This window comes from Phasianus colchicus, chromosome Z (genome assembly GCF_987193195.1).
Source record: "Phasianus colchicus chromosome Z, bPhaCol1.hap1.1, whole genome shotgun sequence".
Lineage (NCBI taxonomy): Eukaryota > Metazoa > Chordata > Aves > Galliformes > Phasianidae > Phasianus > Phasianus colchicus.
Genome location: NC_143476.1, coordinates 10363027 through 10390638, shown reverse-complemented (window position 1 = coordinate 10390638; position 27612 = coordinate 10363027). Strand labels below are relative to the sequence as shown.

The window sequence follows — 27612 nt, the reverse complement described above, 5'->3', positions numbered from 1 at the left end:
AAGAGAAAATGAAAACCAGATGTGTTTCCCTGCCCATGGCAAACACCAGCCTTTCCATCCTTACAGTCCTTCCTGACATCAGCACTAATTGAAACCACATCCCACTCACCTTTGCCATGTCTGGCAGAGGTTGCAGCTCTTTCTATTGCATCCCTCTAGCTGTCAAGTCAAGAGCTCCTGTGTCACACAAGGAAAAGCAATCTTTTACCTGCTGTGCCATGCTCATGGCAGCAGCAATGCAGTTGCCAGCAGCTGATGCCCACAAGGCCAGCCAGCCTGGACTTATTTTCATTACATATCTTTGTCCTGATGTCCTTCTACAAGCTTGGCCATTCTCCCTCTGAGCAGCAGAGGGCAGGAGAGTTCCAAGGTGAGGGCACACTCTCCCCTGTTTATCTGGCACTCAAAGAGAAAGAGAAAATGAAAACAAGATGTGTTTCCCAGCCCATGGCAAACACCATCCTTTCCATCCTTACAGTCTTCCTGACATCAGCACTAATTGAAACAACATCCCACTCACCTTTGCCATGTCAGGTAGAGGTTGCAGCTCTTTCTATTGCATCCCTCTAGCTTTCAAGTCAAGAGCTCGTGTGTCACACAAGGAAAAGCAATCTTTTACCTGCTGTGCCATGCTCATGGCAGCAGCAATGCAGTTGCCAGCAGCTGATGCCCACAAGGGCAGCCAGCCTGGACTTATTTTCATTACATATCTTTGTCCTGATGTCCTTCTAGAAGCTTGGACATTTCTCCCTCTGAGCAGCAGAGGGCAGGAGAGTTCCAAGGTGAGGGCACACTCTCCTCTATTTACCTAGCACTGAAAGATTAAGAGAAAATGAAAACCAGATGTTTTTCCCAGCCCATGGCAAACACCAGACTTTCCATCCTTACAGTCCTTCCTGACATCAGCACTAATTGAAACAACATCCCACTCACCTTTGCCATGTCTGGCAGAGGTTGCAGCTCTTTCTATTGCATCCCTCTAGCTTTCAAGTCAAGAGTTCCTGGGTCACACAAGGAAAAGCAACCTTTTACCTGCTTTGCCATGCTCATGGCAGCAGCAATGCAGATGCCTGCAGCTGATGCCCACAGGGACAGCCAGCCTGGACTTATTTCCATTACATATCTTTGTCCTGATGTCCTTCTACAAGCTGGAAGATTTCTCCATCTCAGCAGAAGATGGCTGGATGGCTTCAAGGTGAGGGCACACTCTCCCCTGTTTATCTGGCACTCAAAGAGAAAGAGAAAATGAAAACCAGATGTGTTTCCCTGCCCATGGCAAACACCAGCCTTTCCATCCTTACAGTCCTCCCTGACTTCAGCAGCAACTGAAACAACATCCCACTCACCTTTGCCATGTCGGGCAGAGGTTGCAGCTCTTTCTATTGCATCCCACTAGCTTTCAAGTCAAGAGCTCCTGTGTCACACAAGGAAAAGCAATCTTTTACCTGCTTTGCCATGCTCATGGCAGCAGCAATGGAGATGCCTGCAGCTGATACCCACAAGGACAGCCAGCCTGGACTTATTTTCATTACATATCTTTGTCCTGATGTCCTTCTAGAAGCTTGGACATTTCTCCCTCTGAGCAGCAGAGGGCAGGAGAGTTCCAAGGTGAGGGCACACTCTCCTCTATTTACCTAGCACTGAAAGATTAAGAGAAAATGAAAACCAGATGTGTTTCCCAGCCCATGGCAAACACCAGCCTTTCCATCCTTACAGTCCTTCCTGACATCAGCACTAATTGAAACAACATCCCACTCACCTTTGCCATGTCTGGCAGAGGTTGCAGCTCTTTCTATTGCATCCCTCTAGCTTTCAAGTCAAGAGCTCCTGGGTCACACAAGGAAAAGCAACCTTTTACCTGCTGTGCCATGCTCATGGCAGCAGCAATGCAGATGCCTGCAGCTGATGCCCACAGGGACAGCCAGCCTGGACTTATTTTCATTACATATCTTTGTCCTGATGTCCTTCTACAAGCTGGAACATTTCTCCATCTCAGCAGAAGATGGCTGGATGGCTTCAAGGTGAGGGCACACTCTCCCCTGTTTATCTGGCACTCAAAGAGAAAGAGAAAATGAAAACCAGATGTGTTTCCCTGCCCATGGCAAACACCAGACTTTCCATCCTTACAGTCCTCCCTGACTTCAGCAGCAACTGAAACAACATCCCACTCACCTTTGCCATGTCTGGCAGAGGTTGCAGCTCTTTCTATTGCATCCCTCTAGCTTTCAAGTCAAGAGCTCCTGTGTCACACAAGGAAAAGCAATCTTTTACCTGCTGTGCCATGCTCATGGCAGCAGCAATGCAGATGCCAGCAGCTGATGCCAACAAAGACAGCCAGCCTGGACTTATTTTCATTACATATCTTTGTCCTGATGTCCTTCTACAAGCTGGAACATTTCTCCATCTCAGCAGAAGAGGGCAGGAGTATTCCAAGATTAGGGCACACTCTGCTCTTTATCTGGCACTCAAAGAGAAAGAGAAAATGAAAACCAGATGTGTTTCCCTGCCCATGGCAAACACCAGCCTTTCCATCCTTACAGTCTTGCTGACATCAGCACTAATTGAAACAACATCCCACTCACCTTTGCCATGTCTGGCAGAGGTTGCAGCTCTTTCTATTGCATCCCTCTAGCTTTCAAGTCAAGAGCTCCTGTGTCACACAAGGAAAAGCAATCTTTTACCTGCTGTGCCATGCTCTTGGCAGCAGCAATGCAGATGCCAGCAGCTGATGCCCACAAGGACATCCAGCCTGGACTTATTTTCATTACATATCTTTGTCCTGATGTCCTTCTAGAAGCTCTAACATTTCTCAGCAGCAGCAGAGGAGGGCAGGAGGGGTCCAAGGTGAGGGCACACTCTCCCCTGTTTATCTGGCACTCAAAGAGAAAGAGAAAATGAAAACAAGATGTGTTTCCCTGCCCATGGCAAACACCAGCCTTTCCATCCTTAAAGTCTTCCTGACATCAGCACTAATTGAAACAACATCCCACTCACTTTTGCCATGTCTGGCAGAGGTTGCAGTTCTTTCTATTGCATCCCTCTAGCTTTCAAGTCAAGAGCTCCTGGGTCACACAAGGAAAAGCAACCTTTTACCTGCTTTGCCATGCTCATGGCAGCAGCAATGCAGATGCCAGCAGCTGATGCCCACAAGGACAGCCAGCCTGGACTTATTTTCATTACATATCTTTGTCCTGATGTCCTTCTACAGGCTGGAACATTTCTCCATCTCAGCAGAAGAGGGCAGGAGTATTCCAAGGTTAGGGCACACTCTGCTCTTTATCTGGCACTCAAAGAGAAAGAGAAAATGAAAACCAGATGTGTTTCCCTGCCCATGGCAAACACCAGTCTTTCCATCCTTACAGTCCTTCCTGACATCAGCAGCAACTGAAACAACATCCCACTCACCTTTGCCATGTCAGGTAGAGGTTGCAGCTCTTTCTATTGCATCCCTCTAGCTTTCAAGTCAAGAGCTCCTGTGTCACACAAGGAAAAGCAACCTTTTACCTGCTTTGCCATGCTCATGGCAGCAGCAATGCAGATGCCTGCAGCTGATGCCCACAGGCACAGCCAGCCTGGACTTATTTTCATTACATATCTTTGTCCTGATGTCCTTCTACAAGCTGGAAGATTTCTCCATCTCAGCAGAAGATGGCTGGATGGCTTCAAGGTGAGGGCACACTCTCCCCTGTTTATCTGGCACTCAAAGAGAAAGAGAAAATGAAAACCAGATGTGTTTCCCTGCCCATGGCAAACACCAGCCTTTCCATCCTTAAAGTCTTCCTGACATCAGCAGCAACTGAAACAACATCCCACTCACCTTTGCCATGTCTGCCAGAGGTTGCAGCTCTTTCTATTGTATCCCTCTAGCTTTCAAGTCAAGAGCTCCTGTGTCACACAAGGAAAAGCAATCTTTTACCTGCTGTGCCATGCTCATGGCAGCAGCAATGCAGATGCCAGCAGCTGATGCCCACAAGGACAGCCAGCCTGGACTTATTTTCATTACATATCTTTGTCCTGATGTCCTTCTACAAGCTGGAACATTTCTCCATCTCAGCAGAAGAGGGCAGGAGTATTCCAAGGTTAGGGCACACTCTGCTCTTTATCTGGCACTCAAAGAGAAAGAGAAAATGAAAACCAGATGTGTTTCCCTGCCCATGGCAAACACCAGCCTTTCCATCCTTACAGTCCTTCCTGACATCAGCACTAATTGAAACCACATCCCACTCACCTTTGCCATGTCTGGCAGAGGTTGCAGCTCTTTCTATTGCATCCCTCTAGCTGTCAAGTCAAGAGCTCCTGTGTCACACAAGGAAAAGCAATCTTTTACCTGCTGTGCCATGCTCATGGCAGCAGCAATGCAGTTGCCAGCAGCTGATGCCCACAAGGCCAGCCAGCCTGGACTTATTTTCATTACATATCTTTGTCCTGATGTCCTTCTACAAGCTTGGCCATTCTCCCTCTGAGCAGCAGAGGGCAGGAGAGTTCCAAGGTGAGGGCACACTCTCCCCTGTTTATCTGGCACTCAAAGAGAAAGAGAAAATGAAAACAAGATGTGTTTCCCAGCCCATGGCAAACACCATCCTTTCCATCCTTACAGTCTTCCTGACATCAGCACTAATTGAAACAACATCCCACTCACCTTTGCCATGTCAGGTAGAGGTTGCAGCTCTTTCTATTGCATCCCTCTAGCTTTCAAGTCAAGAGCTCGTGTGTCACACAAGGAAAAGCAATCTTTTACCTGCTGTGCCATGCTCATGGCAGCAGCAATGCAGTTGCCAGCAGCTGATGCCCACAAGGGCAGCCAGCCTGGACTTATTTTCATTACATATCTTTGTCCTGATGTCCTTCTAGAAGCTTGGACATTTCTCCCTCTGAGCAGCAGAGGGCAGGAGAGTTCCAAGGTGAGGGCACACTCTCCTCTATTTACCTAGCACTGAAAGATTAAGAGAAAATGAAAACCAGATGTTTTTCCCAGCCCATGGCAAACACCAGACTTTCCATCCTTACAGTCCTTCCTGACATCAGCACTAATTGAAACAACATCCCACTCACCTTTGCCATGTCTGGCAGAGGTTGCAGCTCTTTCTATTGCATCCCTCTAGCTTTCAAGTCAAGAGCTCCTGGGTCACACAAGGAAAAGCAACCTTTTACCTGCTTTGCCATGCTCATGGCAGCAGCAATGCAGATGCCTGCAGCTGATGCCCACAGGGACAGCCAGCCTGGACTTATTTTCATTACATATCTTTGTCCTGATGTCCTTCTACAAGCTGGAAGATTTCTCCATCTCAGCAGAAGATGGCTGGATGGCTTCAAGGTGAGGGCACACTCTCCCCTGTTTATCTGGCACTCAAAGAGAAAGAGAAAATGAAAACCAGATGTGTTTCCCTGCCCATGGCAAACACCAGCCTTTCCATCCTTACAGTCCTCCCTGACTTCAGCAGCAACTGAAACAACATCCCACTCACCTTTGCCATGTCGGGCAGAGGTTGCAGCTCTTTCTATTGCATCCCACTAGCTTTCAAGTCAAGAGCTCCTGTGTCACACAAGGAAAAGCAATCTTTTACCTGCTTTGCCATGCTCATGGCAGCAGCAATGGAGATGCCTGCAGCTGATACCCACAAGGACAGCCAGCCTGGACTTATTTTCATTACATATCTTTGTCCTGATGTCCTTCTAGAAGCTTGGACATTTCTCCCTCTGAGCAGCAGAGGGCAGGAGAGTTCCAAGGTGAGGGCACACTCTCCTCTATTTACCTAGCACTGAAAGATTAAGAGAAAATGAAAACCAGATGTTTTTCCCTGCCCATGGCAAACACCAGACTTTCCATCCTTACAGTCCTTCCTGACATCAGCACTAATTGAAACAACATCCCACTCACCTTTGCCATGTCTGGCAGAGGTTGCAGCTCTTTCTATTGCATCCCTCTAGCTTTCAAGTCAAGAGCTCCTGGGTCACACAAGGAAAAGCAACCTTTTACCTGCTGTGCCATGCTCATGGCAGCAGCAATGCAGATGCCTGCAGCTGATGCCCACAGGGACAGCCAGCCTGGACTTATTTTCATTACATATCTTTGTCCTGATGTCCTTCTACAAGCTGGAAGATTTCTCCATCTCAGCAGAAGATGGCTGGATGGCTTCAAGGTGAGGGCACACTCTCCCCTGTTTATCTGGCACTCAAAGAGAAAGAGAAAATGAAAACCAGATGTGTTTCCCTGCCCATGGCAAACACCAGACTTTCCATCCTTACAGTCCTCCCTGACTTCAGCAGCAACTGAAACAACATCCCACTCACCTTTGCCATGTCTGGCAGAGGTTGCAGCTCTTTCTATTGCATCCCTCTAGCTTTCAAGTCAAGAGCTCCTGTGTCACACAAGGAAAAGCAATCTTTTACCTGCTGTGCCATGCTCATGGCAGCAGCAATGCAGATGCCAGCAGCTGATGCCAACAAGGACAGCCAGCCTGGACTTATTTTCATTACATATCTTTGTCCTGATGTCCTTCTACAAGCTGGAACATTTCTCCATCTCAGCAGAAGAGGGCAGGAGTATTCCAAGATTAGGGCACACTCTGCTCTTTATCTGGCACTCAAAGAGAAAGAGAAAATGAAAACCAGATGTGTTTCCCTGCCCATGGCAAACACCAGCCTTTCCATCCTTACAGTCTTGCTGACATCAGCACTAATTGAAACAACATCCCACTCACCTTTGCCATGTCTGGCAGAGGTTGCAGCTCTTTCTATTGCATCCCTCTAGCTTTCAAGTCAAGAGCTCCTGTGTCACACAAGGAAAAGCAACCTTTTACCTGCTTTGCCATGCTCATGGCAGCAGCAATGCAGATGCCTGCAGCTGATGCCCACAGGCACAGCCAGCCTGGACTTATTTTCATTACATATCTTTGTCCTGATGTCCTTCTACAAGCTGGAAGATTTCTCCATCTCAGCAGAAGATGGCTGGATGGCTTCAAGGTGAGGGCACACTCTCCCCTGTTTATCTGGCACTCAAAGAGAAAGAGAAAATGAAAACCAGATGTGTTTCCCAGCCCATGGCAAACACCAGACTTTCCATCCTTACAGTCCTCCCTGACTTCAGCAGCAACTGAAACAACATCCCACTCACCTTTGCCATGTCTGGCAGAGGTTGCAGCTCTTTCTATTGCATCCCTCTAGCTTTCAAGTCAAGAGCTCCTGTGTCACACAAGGAAAAGCAATCTTTTACCTGCTGTGCCATGCTCATGGCAGCAGCAATGCAGATGCCAGCAGCTGATGCCAACAAGGACAGCCAGCCTGGACTTATTTTCATTACATATCTTTGTCCTGATGTCCTTCTACAAGCTGGAACATTTCTCCATCTCAGCAGAAGAGGGCAGGAGTATTCCAAGATTAGGGCACACTCTGCTCTTTATCTGGCACTCAAAGAGAAAGAGAAAATGAAAACCAGATGTGTTTCCCTGCCCATGGCAAACACCAGCCTTTCCATCCTTACAGTCTTGCTGACATCAGCACTAATTGAAACAACATCCCACTCACCTTTGCCATGTCTGGCAGAGGTTGCAGCTCTTTCTATTGCATCCCTCTAGCTTTCAAGTCAAGAGCTCCTGTGTCACACAAGGAAAAGCAACCTTTTACCTGCTTTGCCATGCTCATGGCAGCAGCAATGCAGATGCCTGCAGCTGATGCCCACAGGCACAGCCAGCCTGGACTTATTTTCATTACATATCTTTGTCCTGATGTCCTTCTACAAGCTGGAAGATTTCTCCATCTCAGCAGAAGATGGCTGGATGGCTTCAAGGTGAGGGCACACTCTCCCCTGTTTATCTGGCACTCAAAGAGAAAGAGAAAATGAAAACAAGATGTGTTTCCCTGCCCATGGCAAACACCAGCCTTTCCATCCTTAAAGTCTTCCTGACATCAGCAGCAACTGAAACAACATCCCACTCACCTTTGCCATGTCTGCCAGAGGTTGCAGCTCTTTCTATTGTATCCCTCTAGCTTTCAAGTCAAGAGCTCCTGTGTCACACAAGGAAAAGCAATCTTTTACCTGCTGTGCCATGCTCATGGCAGCAGCAATGCAGATGCCAGCAGCTGATGCCAACAAGGACAGCCAGCCTGGACTTATTTTCATTACATATCTTTGTCCTGATGTCCTTCTACAAGCTGGAACATTTCTCCATCTCAGCAGAAGAGGGCAGGAGTATTCCAAGATTAGGGCACACTCTGCTCTTTATCTGGCACTCAAAGAGAAAGAGAAAATGAAAACCAGATGTGTTTCCCTGCCCATGGCAAACACCAGCCTTTCCATCCTTACAGTCTTGCTGACATCAGCACTAATTGAAACAACATCCCACTCACCTTTGCCATGTCTGGCAGAGGTTGCAGCTCTTTCTATTGCATCCCTCTAGCTTTCAAGTCAAGAGCTCCTGTGTCACACAAGGAAAAGCAATCTTTTACCTGCTGTGCCATGCTCTTGGCAGCAGCAATGCAGATGCCAGCAGCTGATGCCCACAAGGACAGCCAGCCTGGACTTATTTTCATTACATATCTTTGTCCTGATGTCCTTCTGCAAGCTGGAAGATTTCTCCATCTCAGCAGAAGATGGCTGGATGGCTTCAAGGTGAGGGCACACTCTCCCCTGTTTATCTGGCACTCAAAGAGAAAGAGAAAATGAAAACCAGATGTGTTTCCCTGCCCATGGCAAACACCAGCCTTTCCATCCTTAAAGTCTTCCTGACATCAGCAGCAACTGAAACAACATCCCACTCACCTTTGCCATGTCAGGCAGAGGTTGCAGCTCTTTCTATTGTATCCCTCTAGCTTTCAAGTCAAGAGCTCCTGGGTCACACAAGGAAAAGCAATCTTTTACCTGCTGTGCCATGCTCATGGCAGCAGCAATGCAGATGCCTGCAGCTGATGCCCACAGGCACAGCCAGCCTGGACTTATTTTCATTACATATCTTTGTCCTGATGTCCTTCTACAAGCTGGAAGATTTCTCCATCTCAGCAGAAGATGGCTGGATGGCTTCAAGGTGAGGGCACACTCTCCCCTGTTTATCTGGCACTCAAAGAGAAAGAGAAAATGAAAACCAGATGTGTTTCCCTGCCCATGGCAAACACCAGACTTTCCATCCATACAGTCCTTCCTGACATCAGCAGCAATGGAAACAACATCCCACTCACCTTTGCCATGTCTGGCAGAGGTTGCAGCTCTTTCTATTGCATCCCTCTAGCTTTCAAGTCAAGAGCTCCTGTGTCACACAAGGAAAAGCAATCTTTTACCTGCTGTGCCATGCTCTTGGCAGCAGCAATGCAGATGCCAGCAGCTGATGCCCACAAGGACAGCCAGCCTGGACTTATTTTCATTACATATCTTTGTCCTGATGTCCTTCTACAAGCTGGAACATTTCTCCGTCGCAGCAGAAGAGGGCAGGAGAGTTCCTAGGTGAGGGCACACTCTTTTCTATTTATCTAGCATTGAAGGATTAAGACAAAATGAAAAGCAAATGTTTTTCCCTGCCCATGGCAAACACCAGACTTTCCATCCTTACAGTCCTTCCTGCCATCAGCACTAATTGAAACAACATCCCACTCACCTTTTCCTAATCTGGCAGGGAGGTGATGCTCTTTCTAATATACCCCTCTTGCTTTGAATTCACCAGTGCTTGTGTCACACAAGGAAATGCAACATTCCAGCTGTTCTGCCATTCCCATAGCAACAACTATGCAGATGCGAGCAGCTGATGCCCACAAGGACAGCCAGCCTGGACTTATTTTCATTACATATCTTTGTCCTGAATTCCTTCTAGAAGGTTGAACACTTCTCCATCTCTGCTGCAATGGTCAAAAAGGGTCCAAGTTTAGGGCACTCTCTCCTCATGGCCTCTTCCACTCAAAGACAAAGGGAACATGAAAACCAGAAGTGTTTCTTTGCCCATGGCAGACACTAGCCTTTCCATCCTGACAGTCCTTCCTACAATCACCTGGAATTGAAACAACATCCCCCACATCTCTTTTTTGAACTTATTCATGCATGAATAATAATAATGAGAATTTTTCTGTAAATCTTATTTCTGCATGGAAACGATCTGATAACCAGAGCTTTTTTCTCTAAAACAATCCAGCGAATTTGCATTGCTTATCTATGTACGCAAAATGTTTTTGCCATTCATCTCAAATATCAATACATCTGGCAAAATTGTATAGAAAAAGTATTTACAGACATTTTTGGACATAGATTACTTCTGGTCAAGTGGGAAAGAATCCCTAAGCAGCAATCATGAAATTCTTTTATCACTTTCTCTGATTTAGCCAGTGTTACTAAAAGGGAAATAAGACACAGGCTTTTGATAGCAGCTGCCAATTTAAGAATGATAATATCTTTTGTTATTCTTGGCTAAGATCAAAGTCCTGCATTTCAGGATTATCTCCAGCTCATCAAGTATAATTAACAGTTTTGGATAGCCACATTATTATATAGCAATATTGTCTTCCTGCAAGGAATTTCATTGTTTTGACACGTGCCACAGGTTGTTAATAGATTGCCTGATTACCATTTATTTTTTATATTGGCTTATGATGACCACAGAAAACTATACAGCAGCACCATAAAAACTTTAAATCCTATCAGATGTATCTGCATTCATACGAAAATAATATTGGAAAGCATTGGTGAAACTAAGATTACAAAATAAAGCAGGGGACAATTTCAGTGAAAGCCTGCAGGTTTCACAGCTCTGCCCATTTCAACCCCCTGAAGACATCCACGGGTTTCCTGCTGTGGGACACAGGCACTCACCTGCAGCTCAGCACTGCCTGCTCATGCCTGCGCACACCTTCAGGCTGGAACCAAGGAAATCCTCAGCAAAGACATCAGTACACTTTTGTTATGATGACTTTCATAAAGAAGCATCAAATATTTCTTCACGAGAAATACTGCAAGTCCCTTTGACACTAGCCCTTATTTTAAATGTTTAGATTTGTGCTTCATTCAGGCGTGCTGTCACTCCCAAAAAGATTTTTATTCTTTTTCATTCTGAGGAACACAGTGATTTCTGCCTTGTTTACTGACTGTAGGCACAGCAATACTCCTGCACCTTCAGGGAAACAGCAAATCCATCTCTTTCACACCCTACTTCTATCAAGCTCATTCACCTTACAAGGTATTTATTGCAAGCAGCTCTTCCAAAAATGGAGATTAACAGAACCTGCAACCCAGGACACCTCAGTAAGCCAGTACTTTTCCTCTCCTGAAGATGTAGGTAGACACAGAGCTGGAACATCTTTTCCAGAGCTGTGTGATGCTATCTCATCTATGTTCCTTTACTGTGCACTCAGTTTCACTTCTTATCTAACCTGGTTGCATCCCAGGATTTCTGGTGCCAAAAATAAACTGACAGCTTTCATCACTAGTTAAAAGGAAACTGCAATAGGAAAAGCAATTTTTCTGATTTCTCTGTTGATGAGAGATGCTTCATGCAAGCCTGATGCGGTAGAAACAATATCAGCTTTAGAATGACAGTCATTAGAGCAGAATCCTTTCACTGATGAAATCCCACAGTCCTGATTCATACAACACTGACACTGGAGGACACAGTAGTTTAGATGAGAGCGCATTAAAAATGACTAAGTTAAGGTCTCAGAAATAGCAAAGAGTGACAAGTATGAAAAAAAGAGGTTGCAGAAACTGCTTCAGTTTGGCACTCTGGCATAAAGTATGACAACACACAACCTGCCTGTGCAGTTCCAGAAGCAGAAGAAAGCCGTCAACCAAGACTTGTTCTCATCTGCTCTGAAAGTCCACTGGGACAAGGCCACTTTTCTCTGACGTGCTTCCAGAAGTATCACTTCTGAGCACTGTGCCAGGGAGTTACAAGATACTGTTTGTGTGTACAGAGGAGAAAAAGACGTCTGTCTGGAAACAGACTTGGTGAAGGAGAAGCAGCATTTTCCAGAGTACTTCAGAAAGAACTGAGCACTGCCCCAAGAGCTTCAGAGCGGCACGCTGTCACAGTGTGCCAACCAGCTCAGCTGTGAGTTGGCACTGAAGCTGCACCACAGGGAGAACAAAGCCCCCTGTGCACCCTTGGAGAGCCAAGGGTTGGAGATTCATGAACCTTGAGCTCCTTTCCAAGCCGGGCCATGCTGTGATTCTGGGATTCTCACCTTTGCCTCATCTGGCAGAGGGAGGCAGCTCTTTCTCTTGTCTCCCTATGGCTGTCAGGTCACCAGGGCCAGTGTCACACAGGGAACTGCAAACACTGTGTGTGCTGTGCCCTGCCCATGGCAGCACAGAGGCAGCTGCCAGCAGCTGATGCCCACAAGGACAGCCAGCCTGGACTTCCTTTGATTCCTTCCCTTTGGATCAGCGTCCTTCAGGAAGGCGGAACATCTCTCCAGCTGAGCAGCAGAGGACAGCAGGGCTTCGTTGTCTGGGCATGTTCTCTTCTGGCCCTCTGGCCCTCACAGACACAGGAGGAGGACACAGAGGCTGCTGTAACACAGCCAGCCCTGCCTCTCAGGTCAGCTCTCAGGCCATCCTCTCTCCCCTCAGCAGCAGCTCACTGTTCTGCACTCCTCTGGCCTGGGCTGGCAGAGGTGTGCAGCAGTTCTGCTGATCTCCCAGTGCTGGCCATGTCTGCAGTGCCTGTGTGAAAGACACAGGAAGCTGCCAGCATTGCACTGCTCTGCTGTGCCCCTGCCATCACCGAGTTTGCTGTCAGCAGCTGCTGCTACACGTCCATTCAGGCACAGGCCTTTCCTTCCTGGCCCTCTTTCCCCCCCTCTCTCCTCTGCTCTCTCTCGTGCTCCCCTTTGGCCTGGGCTGGCTGAGCAGTGCAGGCCTTGTTGTTGCTCCCTGGGCCAACTACGTCACGGTTCCCCGTGACTCTGCCAGCTGCTCTGACACAGCGACTGCGTCCTCAGTGTGGATTCCAGAATGCGACAGACGTCCAGAGAAGACTTCCAGGGCTGATTGGAACATGCTGCCATCAAGAACTGCCATGGCTCAGGCCCCCTGGGAATCTGCTCACAGCGAAAGCTGCTGTCACTCTGTGTGGGCACAGCCTTGTCTGTGTAGGCCTGCTCACACTGCAGCCCCTGTCTGCACCAGAACCGTGCCGATCCACCTTCTCTTGGCCTCCTTGCCTGCATGGAAAAGGGCAGCTTGGGCTGAAGTCCCTCAACTTTCAGATGGCCGAGTGAAGTCTCTGAGCCCTGGTGACCCAGCAGGGACAGAGAGGTGATTGTTCCCCTCTACTCTGCTCTTGTGAGGCCCCATCTGGAATACTGCATCCAGGTCTGGAGCCCCCAGTACAAGAAAGACAGGGAGCTGCTGGAGAGGGTCCAGAGGAGGGCCACGAAGATGATCAGGGGACAGGAGCACCTCCCCTGTGATGACAGGCTGAGGCAGCTGGGCTTGTTCAGCCTGGAGAAAAGAAGGCTGCGGGGTGACCTCATTGCAGCCTTTCAGTACCTAAAGGGAACCTACAAACAGGAGGGAAATCAACTCTTTGAAAGGGTGACAGCAGGACAAGGGGAAATGGTTTTAAGCTGAGGGAAGGGAGATTTAGGTTGGACATCAGGGGAAATTCTTTACGGAGAGAGTGGTGAGTTACTGGAACAGGATGCCCAGGGAGGTTGTGGATGCCCCGTCCCTGGAGGTGTTCAAGGCCAGATTGGATGGGGCCCTGGGCAGCCTGGTCTAGCTTTAGGTGGAATGGTTGGTGGCCCTGCGTGTGGCAGGGGGGTTGGAGATTCATGATCCTTGAAGTCCCTTCCAACCCTGGCAATTCTGTGATTCTGTGATTCTGTGACCCACTCAGTTCTTCAGCCGGCTGACCTGGTCTGCTGGGGCTGTCTTAAAAGGCAGAGGGCACATTATCCTAATGTCCCCACATACATCCCTCTTAGCATACTGTAGTCCAGTTCCTAAAAGGACACCTGCACAATCTCTCTGAATGTTAATCAACAGGTAGTTAGTTTTCACTGGTGATTCGCTATGTGTTTAGTCAGAGGTGCAATGATTCTAATTGTGAGAGAAAGAAATTCCCAGTTGTCATCTGGTGGAACTCACTTCAGACTGGAATTGTACTTGTGGGCATCTGTTGCTGGAAAATTTAATGGGAGTAAACTGCCTAGATAATGACAGAATGAGGGTGACAATAGAATGGTACGTAATCACAGTACAGTGGAAAAAGTATGCAGGGTGCAGGAAGGGAGGTGTGGACATTCTGAGTTGCAACTCTTTATTTGCTCCAGAAAGCTCTATCAGAATGGAAGACTGAAGGAAATACTTTGAGTGTTTTTTTAATGTGACTGGAAAAAAGATCCACGTGGCAAATTGAATAACTGGGTGGTAAAGGGACATAGATACCTCACTGTTTCATGGAACCTTTCAATTAAGCACCTGAGCACTGTGTACAGGACTTGGGAATATAAGTATTAGAGGATGATGGAATATCTTTATTTGGAAGGGACCTCGAGGATCATGTATTCCACCTCCTGGTTCCACACCGGACCTCCTATGGGTCAAGCCCTGTGTCTGAGAGCATTGTGCAAATGCTCTTTGGCCTTTGTCAGCTCAGTGCCAAACCACTGCCCTGGGGAGCCAGTGCCAAATTCCATGTATCTAGTTCATCCTACAGAATGATGCCAAGAACAGTTATAGAGATCGACTTACAAACAAAATTCTTGTCTTGAATTAATGGTACACTCACCATTTATAAAAAAAAAAAAAAAAAAAAAAAAAAAAGAAAGAAAGAAAAAGAAAAAGAAAAAAGAAGAAAAAAAAAGAAAAAAAAATCAAAGCCACATTCTTACGCTGGCATTTTACAGTATTGTCAGATTTTTGTAATTCTGTTTTGTCATATAAGATTCTCTCATCATGAAATAATGACCAAATTCTCTTTTCAGATCTAAACATACAAATGCTAAAGGCAGCAGTGCTGTTCAAGAGTACATTACCAGCTCAAACACTGCTTTGGCTATAAAACTGAAGGTAGTAAGCAATTTTATCAAGGAGTTAGAAGAAAACATGTAAGTGTAGATTTAAAAGCAACCTGTATTGTTACTTAGAGTTTGATATAGTGTAATCCAATGCACAGTACTTGTAACGCGTGTTTTACAAAATGCTTTGCAATGTAGGCATCTATTAAGATAAATGCTGCAAGTTCTCATATGTCCATGACCTTTTCAAACTGTTCCTTACTCCTACACATCACTACGAGTAGTTCTTCTGTCAGGAAGGATCACATGAGTAATTAACCTGTGACCTTAAGTTTGGAATTAACTGCATACAGTGGAAGTAAGAGCTGTGGGTTATTTTGCTCTTTCAGTGTTGAACAGCCGAGGTGTTTTGTTTTGGAGGGTGGACAGTGATGGGACAAGTGGGGAATGGCTTTAAACTGAGACGGGGGCTGTTGAGGTTTAGGTTGGATGTGAGGAGGAAGTTTTTCAGCCAGAGGGTGGTGAGGCACTGGAACAGGTTGCCCAGGGAGGCTGTGGATGCCCCATCCCTGCAGGCATCCAAGGCCAGGCTGGATGTGGCTCTGGGCAGCCTGGGCTGCTGGTTGGCAGGCTAGAAAGCCCACAGGACTTTATTGCAGCCCTGGGTGCAGGGGGATCACTGCTCCTAGCATGCACACAGAAGAGCTGGAGCACACAGGTGATGTACATTCCACTTGTGAACATTCCTGCAATTGCAGAGAGCGTGCGCCTGTTCCAATCACTGCTGCACAGATTAAAAACTGATTGCAGATGAGCTGTTTTGGTATGGGGTTCTTGCCAACGGTCTGCAGTGGCTGTGTGATTCCTCGGGGAGTTGCTCTCCAGCCCAAAGGTCATGTCCTAAGTCGACCAGATCCCGTTTGTGTCCAGAAATGGCTGACAACAGATCAGCTGCTGGTCAAGTTTCTAACATCACACTGGCCTTGCTCCAGTGTCTGTGTCATCAGCCCCAGCACATACGGTGCACCTCTTCAAGGCTTTGCAACACTGAGACTCTGCACTTGGGCTCCAGACATCCTGCTGCACCAAGAGGTTATTCTAGCTTTGGTATCTTGCAACTTTGTATATAACTACATCACTGTAACCATAAATGTCTAGGAGCATGGAGATGGAGAAATTAATCTTCCTGTAATTCTCTGTACTGCAGCCCCGTGGTTGTCAACACCTAATGCAATATTGAAATTTCAGTTGAGAAATTGAAAGCTGTCCCTAACAAAAAAACATCTGCATTTGTTATTGAAATCACACTAAGGATCAAGAAATCCAAATGCTTCCAGCATAACCACGATTACAGGCAGTGTTTAGACAAGCTCTTACAGGAAAACCATGAACACAAGGCTAAAGAGAGACTAAGTGATGCACTCTGCAGGAATACTCAGGGAAGTCTTCACAGTGCAGGAGTCTGATCTGATTACAGATGCTGTGCTTTAAGTACCCCTTATCATATCTTTTTTTTCACTGTTGTGCAGGGGTTGGACTCAGTGATCTCTGGAGGCTGGAGATGCTGTTTGCTAATGGAAGATGGAGAGAGGAAAAGCAAGTAAAAGGCATGCTGTGCATAGCCACCACATGGCATCTGCACCATTTCCCCCTGCACCAAGGAGGAGCAGCTCACAAGCTTGGCCTGGGCCAGGGAAGGGAGCAGACAAACATCTGGACCGACCCCAAACGAGCTGGTTCTGCAGGTTGGGTGTCTTCTGCTGCTTGTCTCACATCCTGCTGCTCAGCGGTAGATTTGTTCCTGCTCAGTGCTAACAGGAAACTCACACAGCATTTCTGTTTCAGCTGTGCCAACGCTTTGATCCCTTGCTGCTTGGATGGGGCGTTTGAAGAAGGATGCCTGTGCTGATGTCCAGCCAGGCTTTGGGGATGAGTCTCCACACCAGGGTCCGTCTGACAGGACTGAGGGTTGGGGATCCAGCCAGGTCGAGTCCAGTGTGCTTTGCTCTTGTTCTTAGTGCTTGTTTTTGCTCAGGAGGGCAGGAGGTGAACCTCGTGAACCAATGCCTGCAGACGGGGTTTGCAGAGAAAGAGGTCCTGCAGGCCTTGTGTGACAGCCACGGAGCTGCAGCGAGGCTGCATCCGTGTAAAACACCAGAGATCCACGGAGGTGTGAAGGGGAGCTGTGGGCTGCAGTCACGCAGGAAGGGATGTGCATGCTCGGGGTTTGGTTGTTGTGTGTGTGTTAAGTGACTGTGATACCACTGCTGGGTCAGTGTGAGTGTACGGAACAAGTGTGACAGCCTTTTTGATGGAGCCCTGTGAAAGGAGTCCTATGGATTTGAGATCCAACTATCAGCCCGTGGGCATCATCCAGGAGTTGGGGTAGGGGATGAGGCAAGGGAAGTTGGGCTAAGAAAGGGATAAAGCAGTCTGGCAGTAGTTCTGTGTTTCTCCCATCTCCTGCTTTATTTCCTTCCAGGTGAAATAGATGGGTGCTGCAACATGCCCTTGAATGTAACAAAACCCACTCTAGTGTGGATTTGACATGGGCCCAGCACTGCAAGGTACGCTGCTGGGAGGAAGCGTCCATCTGGCTGAGGGCAGGAAGGCCCTCCAGAGGGATGCACTGAGGCCAGTTGTGCGAGGCTCAACAAGAGCAAGCGCCAGGTCCTGCGCTTTGGTCATGACGACCCCGTGCCAGCTTCTCCAGGATTTGGCTGGGGTAGAATTCCAAGCAGCCCCTGATTCCAGAACGTTGGGCTGGGCTGTTGGAATCTTCTGCCCTTGTGACTGGTCTTGCCTCCCCACCCTGTCCGTCGTGGTGGAGCAGCCTGGTGGCCCTCAGTGATGTCATAAGGGCTAGAATGAGGGGAGGAGCAGTGCGTGCTGCGTCCCTTCATTGGAGCGCTGGAGCTCTGACTGAGCAGCTCGCTTGTTGCACTTGTGCACCGACTGCGTCCCTTTGTCTTCACACCGTCCTGTGCAGCACCTTGTAGGTAAGCTGAGACAGTGTGGGAGAGACGGGGGGACAGTGAGTGCTGAGAACTGCTGGCTGGCGGAGCTCATAGGATCACATTATCTCCATCAGCAGAGGGGTGGCCATGAGGGACAGGGAGGTGATCGTCCCCCCCTGCTCTGCTCTTGTGAGGCCCCAGCTGCAGTACAGTGTCCAGAAAGACAGGGAGCTGTTGGAGAGGGTCCAGAGGCGAGCCACAGAGATGATCAGGGGACTGGAGCACCTCCCCTGCAAAGACAGGCTGAGGGAGCTGGGCTTGTTCAGCCTGGAGAAAAGAAGGCAGTGGGGTGACCTCATGGCAGCCTTCAGTACCTAAAGGGAGCCTAAAAAGAGGAGGGGAATCAACTCTTTGAAAGGGTAGATATCAGCAGGTCAAGGGGAAATGGTTTTAAGTTGAAAACTTAAGTTTTTAAGTTGAGGGAGGGCAGATTTTGGTTTTTCCCTTGTAGTCTTTGCTAAACCGTGGAAGCAAACTGACCTGCTCTTTCTCTCTCCTCTCTCCACCCTCTGCCTGCTTCCCTGCTGCAGCTTTTGCTCGTGGAAGATCAGAGCAAAGTGACAAGGAAAGGCTGCGGATTTGTGAGATTTCTCTCCCTCGTTCTGATCTCTTGCCAGGTACCTGCCATGCTTTGTCCCCCCACATGCTTTAGCAGCCCGTGACGCCCCGTGTTTAGTAACACAGCCTCATCCAGCTTTGATGGGACGCTGGTCACGTGTGGGTTTTCTCCACGTGCTCTGCAGCTCAGCCCTCAGAAGGATGCTGTCTGTGGTGCTGTGACCAGCTGGTCTACAGGAAACCAATCCCTTAGGCAAAGAGTCCCAGCCCCAGCTTGTGCAGAGCTGCACAGCATCACCAGGGACACCAGCAGGCGTGCTTGGGCTGTGTGAGTGTGCCCGACAGCTGTAGGGAGCACAGCAGAGATGTGAACAGAGAAAATAAAAGTGTGTTTCTTTTCAGTTCCAGCTTGTCACACCTACGCTGATGGCTGTGGCGTGCAGCGAGATCAGCTGTGGGCCTGACCTGGCATGGACAGAGGTAGAGTATGAAGCTCTGATTGGTCTTTGTTCCCTGACTGCAGCCAGCAGAGTGAGCCGCAGATGTGCTCTCCTGCTTTCCAAGAGAGCTCCTCTGTGGCAAGACAGTAGTGCAAGAGTGGCAAGTTTATAAAAGTACCAGAGCCATCTCGGGTGTTGTGTTTGTCCTCTACTGACTTTTCCCTTGAAATGGCTGCAGAAACAACAATCATTCTCTGCTCTGTTTGGCCTCGCTGTTGGTTGGACTGCTCAAGAGAGCTGCTTGGTGCTTGCAATGGCACTGTTTGCACCTTGTAACTGCAGCCGTAGCTTTGGTTTCCCTCTTCACGGTCTCCTAGCATCTTAAACAGCCAGCCTTCCTGCACAAAGAGCGCAGGAAAGGATGTGGCAAAATACACAAGGCCACCTGTCTGCGTCAGTGCCATTGCTGATTAGTCTGGATGGGGAGAGATGCATCTTTGCATTGCCTGGCGTGTGCCTGCTGCACACCAGGGAGAGAAACAGCCGTTATTAGACTTGCAGTTCCTTCTGAAGTGCCCATGATAAGGACCGAGTGCATTTCCTGCAGCTTTCTCTGCAGATGTGCTCCTCACCTTGAAATCCTCCTTGTTGGTTCCCAGCTCCTCACCGTGGCCTGTGCTCTCTGTTTCAGGCTGAGAACAAGGGGAAGCCCCTGCTAGACCATGAGGTGGCACCTGTGAATGTTCCAGCTATTGCTGCTGCCCATGCTATTAAGAGATACGTTGCCCAGGCAGCGGATGAACTCTCCTTTGAGGTAAGCAGTTCAAGGCGTTCCTTGTTGCTCAATTTTACAATGGCAAATGCCTTCAGAGCTGCACTGGTGCAAGTGCTCTCAAGCTCGGCGATGTTTGGCAGTGCAGAAGAATGCAGACATTTGAGCTGTGCTTTCCTCCCAGCTGTGCTGAAGCTGGGATTGACGTTGCAATCTCTTGCAGGTCGGAGACATCGTGTGTGTCATCGACATGCCACCAAAGGAGCTGACCCCCTGGTGGAGAGGCAAGCTCGGCTTCCAGGTAGGCACAAGCTTCAGACTGGAGAGTGCAACTGCAGTAAAGGCAGGAATCTTAGCTTACAGCTGCTCTGCATGCACAGGATGCCTAATGGACGTAAACAGTTTCCCTGTGTCGGTGTCAGGGGACCTTGCCTTTGGCTGCAAATGTTGAAAAATTATTACCTTTATGCTGTGAACTATGGCCATTTTCTGCTGGATAGTCTTATGGAACGTCAGGCAAGCACGTTCCGAGGGAAATGTTATGTGGCTTTTGGTTTAACAGTTCAGACCTGAGAAGTGCTGCATGCAATAGTTGGCTTCTCTTCTTGTTACAGGTGGGATTTTTCCCAGGGGAGTGTGTGGAACTCATTAATAAGAACATTCCTGAGGCACTCATCAACTCAGTGCCAAAGCCAGGTAGGGATGTTACATTTGATGGTGTGGGGAAGCAAAATGAAGTCTTTTTGGGGGTGCGTTCCATGTTTAGTACCTCCTTTATCCATGCCACATTGTCCTCTGGGTTGATGATTCTTCATGCACACCATGGGGCAGGGATTTGGCCCAATCCTCCTGTGTTTATGATTGGACTTGGGGAAACTATAGAATCTTCACAGAATGGCTTGGGATGGAAGGGATTTCGGAGATCATCAAGCTCCAACCCTCCCGCCTCAGGATGGTCTCCCAGCCCCCACAGTTAATGTGAGACTAGATCAGGCTGCCCAGGGCCCCATCCAACCTGGCCTTGGGCTCCTCCAGAGATGGGGAAAATCCCTTTTTGTATGTACTGGTTGGTAATGTTCTTCCCGTTCTGACGTGCTCTGTAGAATGTGCTGTGCTCAGCCTCGTCCAACGGAGCCAAACCTGAAATGACCTGGTTTCTTCCTTTTGTTGTGCAGTGCCCAAGAAACGCAGCAAGATCCTCACCTTCCTTCGTTCCTTGGTGAAGGCCCGCCCAAAGAAACCGACCGAGCGGGAGGTGGAGAAGGAAAGGGTGTTTGGCCGTGACCTGGGAGAGCATCTTCTCCACTCCGGCCGTGATGGTAAGGAGCTGCCCATTCCTGAGATCTTCCTCTGCTGGGCATCTAAAGAAGATGAAAGGGAGCTCATATCTAGCAGGGGGCAGGCTGATAGCAGTGGAGGCACGTGTAATGGGAGTTGATGGCTGAAGGATAAAGTGAGGCGGATGCTCCTAAGAGACAAGCACATCTGTATTTGCTTCAGCCAAGCCTGGCTGGGCTTAGTGGATGGGATGTGAAGCACAGCCTGCAGCACGATTGAATCAGGAGCTCCACTGACGGCTGGCACGTGTTCTTCAGTCCCCCAGGTCCTCCAGAGCTGCGCTGAGTTCATTGAGCAGCACGGCGTGGTGCAGGGGATATACCGCCTGTCCGGCGTCGCGTCCAACATCCAGAGACTGCGGTAAGAGTGCTGCGACTGACACAGCCTGAGTGCATCTGGTGTGGCTTTGGGCTTGCCTTCCTCTCGCTCAACCGGGTTTGCATCCCTCTCTCCAGGCAGGAATTTGAGTCGGAGCAGATTCCTGAGCTCACCGTCCGGGACATTCACAGCGTGAGCTCCCTCTGCAAGATGTACTTCAGGGAGCTCCCAAACCCTCTGCTCACCCACCAGCTGTACGGCAAGTTCTCGGTAAGCACAAGGCCACGTCTTTCATTTCCCTCTTCCTGGGCCTCTTGGCAGATGGCTGCAGCAGTGCCCCAGCTCGGAGGCCCTTTTGCTGTCAGCCCCACGAGGTTTACTCGCAGTGGTGTACTAGCCTGATTGGTGTCTCGCTCCCTTTCTGCACTACTCCAGGATGCTGTTGGTGCCGCTACAGAGGAGGAGCGGCTGCTCAGAATGCAGGACGTCATCCAGCAGCTGCCCGCTCCTCACTACAGGTCAGTGCTGCCCTCAGCCTGCTGAGCTCAGCCCTGCTGCATTGCAGAGGGCAGCGATGCGGTTCCAGCCTTTGTCTTTCTGAATTGCAGCACGGCATGCTCGTTGGTGCTGAACGTTTGCCTCTCTTGTTTTCCAGGACACTGGAGTTCCTGATGAGACACTTGGCGTGTCTGGCTGGGAGCTCCAGCATTACAAATATGCATGCCAAGAACCTAGCCATTGTGTGGGCTCCAAACCTCTTAAGGTAAACTTCTGGTTCTGTTTCAACGCTTCCTCTGTTCTCCAGTTAAGAAAAACAGTCCTCCCTTTTTCTCCATCAAATGTGCTCTTCTGTAAAATCTGTGGCTGACAGAAGCGCAGGAGCCTGGGCTGTTCTCCATCCCCACGGGCACAATGTCTAGGTGACAATTTCTGCAGTCTTGTTGAGATGGGACTGACATGTCCTTGATCATCCAGGGGAATTTCTGCAGTGGCATCACTGATTGCCCACTGCGGAAGTCTCCAGAGCCTCAGCTGACAGCTTTTGGCTGCAACAATTCAGACTCGGGGAAACGGTCTTGGAGAAATGACTTCTAAAATCTGCCTTTTCTACAGATCACAGCAGAACGAGTCTGCCTGCGCCAGCGGAAGAGCTGCCTGCATGGAGCTGCAGATGCAGTCGGATGTGGTGGAATTCATCATCAACCACACAGACGTCCTCTTCTGCTCCAAATCCGGAGCAGACATTGCAGATGCAGCAGGTGAGTGTCTTCCTCCATTAGCTTGATCTTGACCTGACACCTTGATCAAATGCAGGCCTTCTCCAGGACCTTTGAGATACTCTTTTACCATCAAGGGGACAGCAGACCTGAGGGCTTTCATTATGGTGTGGCATCCTGTTGCTGGATGCTGAGAATGTCCAAGCCCAAACTTCACAAGGAGGAAACCGTCATTATTATGGTTTGCACGCAGGAAAAGCTTGATGCAAGTGTGGCAGCGAAGCTTTCTCAGTTCCCTGCCCCCATTTCCTTGGGTTTTTCCTTGCCTATTTTGATACAGTAAGCTGCTCTTAATGATGACCATGTCCATTGCCATAAACACACCTCTGCCCACATGGTTATTTTGGGCTCCTCTTCTTCCAGTGGCTCGGATAAGCAAGCCTGAGAAAAATACAGCACCTCCCCCAGAACCGTGGTGGCTGTGCTGCTGCTTTCTGATCCTCACTCTTACCTGTGGTTTTCCCTGACAGGGCACAATTCTGTCCCAGGGCCCAAGTCTGTGGGGGTCTCTTCTGCTGCCACAAAGCTGCTCAGCCTGGAGGAGGCACAGGCACAGTGGCGAGGCCACAGCAGCTCTCCCCCTGTGACAGAGAGCAGCAGGGACATTGAAGTGGAAGAAAGCCCTGCAGCTGGGCAGGGCAAATTCCACACTGTCATCGACTTTCCATCTGAAAGGTAAAGAGGACTTTCTTTTCCAGCACCTAGCATCATTGTTTGGGTGGGTTTTTCTGTTTTTCTGCAGAAACCAGGCAGTGCTAGGAACAAGCAACTGCTGCCAAGAGCTCAGTGCAGCTCTTCCCTCACCCTGCACCACGCACGACTCACCGCATTGGCTGTTTTCTCTCTCCAGGCAAAATCCACCCAGCAAAACTGAGGAATCACCAGCTAGCAGTTGGTGTTGCTGCTTCAGCCTCAGAAAGCCATCCTCTGGCAGCAAACGCCAACTGCAGCGCAATGCCAGGCAGACCTCAGAAACAGCAGTGGTAGTCCTGGCAGGTAAGGGTGCAAATGCAGCTTCCAAATCCCTGCTTTTCAGGAACATCGAATTCAACCTTGCCGTGCACTTGTATCTCCTTCTGGCATTCCAGCCCCTGCCTAGCATCTTCACCCCTGATCAAGAACCACTGTCGTAATTCCGCTTGTGAAAGTTTGACACTAATCCCTGTGTATCCTTTCTAGGTGAATCGAGCCCTTGCCAACCCATAAGATCCAGGGCTAGCAGCAAGGATGCTCTCTGTGCTTCGATCAGTGGAGGGCTCTTAGGAAGCACAAACTGCTGCAGTTCCAACAGCAGCCTTCCATCTGACATCATTAATGGAGAGAAGGAGCTCATCGAAGTCCATGCTCTCATTACACCTGGCTCTGCTGAAGTTGCTGACCTGAGCCTCCCAGACACCACAGTCACAAGTGTGGATTTTAACCCAGAGTCTCTGCAGTACAGCCCATCCCAAGAGCAGTGTGAGTTCCCCGACAGCAGCACCTCCATGCAGGAGCAGGTCAGTGTCAGGGAGGAGGAGCAGAGCCTCTTGCAGGAGGACTTTCAATCAGGCCTCCAGTCCCAGGCACCGGACAGCAGCACTGAGAGCTCTGAGCCACTCTCTCCATGACAAGACAGGATGAGTCCCATCTTCACCATGGACCTCTCACATCCTCCTGTCCTTTATACAATAATAAAAGCACACTTGTGCTCAATCAACGCCTTGACTGCCTCCAGTGCCTTCATTCAAACAGATTGGGATGAATGCAGCACACAGCAAGGCACCTCAGCTTGCAATGCTGTGGCCGTGGGGTGCGTGCAGCACAGCTCCAGGTTTGTTCCTGTTTTGTCTGGCTTTGGGATGTCTGCAGGGGGAGCTCTGCTACCATTTGGCATGGTAGCAAATAATCTCTCGCATCCTGGATGCTGCTCATGATACTCCCAAGCTTCCTGGCTGTGGCTTTGTGATGCTTTTCAGGGCTTTCTGATGCATTTTCATGCCTTGGCCGCTCCTTAACACCTCTCTCCTCCCATCATGTCCTTTCCTGGCTCCCTCCTACGAACTGGCCCTGCAGATCATCTCCAGACCTGTCATCAGCACACTGCGGCAGGAGAAGCTCCCCCTGGCCAACGTCAGGCAGTACTGCTTGGTCTGCAGCTCAGTGGCCATTTCCCTTTTAGGCGGCTCCTGCAGAAGAATCAAGCAGCAGAACCTTTTGCTCACCCTGCAGCACACAAATGCTACAAAAGCAGAAACAACATGGGAATCTCTGGGTCTGCAAGACTTCACAGACACTCACCGGCTGTGTCTGATGGTTCCCTCCCATCCTTGATTTCCTTCTCCCCTTCTCCACGTCGAATCCCACTGCTGAGCCATGATCAACCTGCCCAGTGTGGCAGAGCATCGTGCACAGCCGTGCTGGCACCTCCTCCCCTTCCTCTCCTGCAGCTCAGCGTGCAACCTGAGCAAGTTTTTTTCTGAGAAAGTGACCAGCTCTTTTCCATCCCTTTGCCCCTACAAACAGTTGTCCAGAGGATCTCGTCCAAGAATTCCTGGAACAGCCTGCAGCTGGCTCTCCTGAAGTTCAGGCTCCTGCCTTTGCTTCCTGCCAGGCCCGCATTCCTTGAGATCACCAACTCAAGGAGGGCATGGTCACTGCAGCCCTGACCGCCTCCTGTCGTAACCCCTGGTGTGCACCATGTCCAGCAATGCTTCCCTTCTGCTTGCTGTGCCCAATGCCTGCACCACAGAGTGATTCTCACTGCACTCCAGGAGTCTGTCAGATTGCTTGCAGCCAGCCATGCTGATTTCCCAGACTGACTGGAATCCCCCATCAGGATGAGAGTCAGTGAGTGCGATGCTTCTGCTGGCTGCAGTAAGCAGCTCCCACCAACAGGCTCTCTTTCCAGGCGGCTGTAGCAGACCCTCACCTCCAGAAGCCCTGCACTGCTGCACTTCCTAATTTTACCCACAAGTTCACAACCTGCTCATGGCTCTTCTTAGTTCTTTGCACTCAACTTCTCATCATAGAGGGCAAATCCCTTGCCTTCCAGAATTCCATAGTATCAATTGTGTCTGCTAATGTCAGGATTTTTTTTCTTTATTTTCTTTTTCCATTTTCTAGGTAGGAAAATGAATTTCTGAGCCAGGAGAAGCAGAAGTGAAACAGTCTTCCTGGCACTGCTCAGGTTGCAGGAGTTGCCAAGTGCTCCTCAGGTAATGTGTGCTGAAGAGCTGACCTTGGTGGCAGGGGCTGTGGCTGCATTTTGTGCCTGTCATGCGGGAATCCAAGAAAGCCTATTCAGAGCAGGAGCTGCAGAGCGAGATAAACATCACGAGAAGGTAAGGCTGAGAAGCAAGGACACCTCCAGAAAGAAGAGAAAAACTGAGTCAAGTGAGCTGCGTGACGGCCGTGTGATGCTGACCATGATTGGAGGAAGAGCGCATGGCTGGGAATGACTGATGGCTCTGGTTGGATGGGTGCCTGTGTGCACAGAGGTAAGGAGTGTTTGTGGGATGTTTTGCTGGCATCTAACGGCTGTAAGGGGAAGTCAAGAGAGAAAACTTGTGAATGCATAGAAGGGATGTTAAAATCTGGAACAGACTGTTTGGATCAGTCACAGCTGAGTCCGTGCCAGATTGCCACACTGCCAGAACCTGGGGCCTAGGATTTTCCTTTAAGAGTGCCAACTGCTTATTTTAAGTGATAAAAAGTAACATTGAAAAAAGCTTCCCTCCTTGCATTAGAATAAGGCATTGATATTTGATGTTTCTGTCTTTCCATTCCTTTAGCAGCCTGGGTGTTGATGCAGCTGCATGCATCTGCTGCCCTCCCCTTCTGTTTTGTGTAAAAGAACAGTAAAATATGCAATCAGTGTGAGATCTTTCTGAAGTATTTTACTTTATTTGCCCCTAGGCTGCAATGGCTGGGCAATGGCAGTGTCACCCAGGAGCCCACATGGCGACCTGATGTCTCATTGTTGGGGTCTATTGGAAACCACCACGATGACAAAAGAATGCCTGGGATTCCTCCGGCCCAAATGCCAAACCTTGCACTTGGCTGTGCTGAACCTCATGAGGTTCACCCAGGCCCACCTCTCAAGTCTGCTGAGCTCAAACAGATGTCATTTTTCTCGTGTCCTTCCATTCCGAGTCCATCTGTTCCCCAAAGCAAAAGAATTTGGAGGGAACCACCGACAGTTATGTGAGCGATTTCAGCGTCTATTTCTGATCATGGCAACAACTTCAGAGGTCACACTTAATTTACGGTGCCCGTTGTAATTCTGACCAAGGCTGCAGTTGCAGCTGACTTCCCAAGGCTGCAAGACATGGTGGTGACACAGCCTTGTGCTTCTGCATTGGTGCTCATCCCACGTTTCCTTTCTCTGTCTCGCAGGTCAGCTCCTGCTGGAAGCAGATGGTATCCCAGTGTGAATGAAGGTCAGTGCAGGAGCAGCTGCTGATGGGAGGAAGGAAGTCCATGCTGAAGAGCTCTGAAGCATCTGCAGGTATGGTTCTGGAGGAGGCAGCAGTGATGTCGGAGGGCTCCCCAGCAGGAAGCTGTCTCATCCAAATGCTTGCTGAGTGGTTGGAAGGGAGCTTTCTGCATGACAGCAGCACCAGCTGCTTGCTTCAAACGCTGCAAAGACAAGGATTAGCACGAGTTCCAGTATCTACAGTATCATCACGAATCACGATAGGATTACAATGTGTCCTCATACAAACGCAGCCATTTCTCTCTGAGTCCAAAGGCTGCCCGGAAAGCATCTTTGAGGTCTCTCACACCAAACCACTGCTGTCCGTGTGGGATCTGACTCATTAGGGTATAGGGGTTAGGAACCACAGGCTGTCTTTTGAGAACGGGTTCAGTCATTTCCTTACATCTTGCACCAGCCGATACGTGCCGTCTGCCTTCCGTGCCGACAGGATTGGGGTGTTATAAGGCCACAGACAAGGTTCCAGAAGACCATCCTTAACCAC

At 49.2% G+C, this 27612-nt stretch overlaps 1 protein-coding gene across 1 annotated transcript in view; it reads left to right on the top strand.

Moving 5' to 3' along the window:
* The window catches only part of LOC149912475 (rho GTPase-activating protein 32-like), a 47322-nt gene extending 23485 nt beyond the window's left edge, over window positions 1-23837 (top strand). The window contains exon 5 of the mRNA XM_090130828.1: window positions 23834-23837. Coding sequence (XP_089986954.1) covers window positions 23834-23837 — 4 coding nt within the window. The remainder of the gene's footprint in view (window positions 1-23833) is intronic.
* The last annotated feature ends 3775 nt before the right edge of the window (window positions 23838-27612 follow it).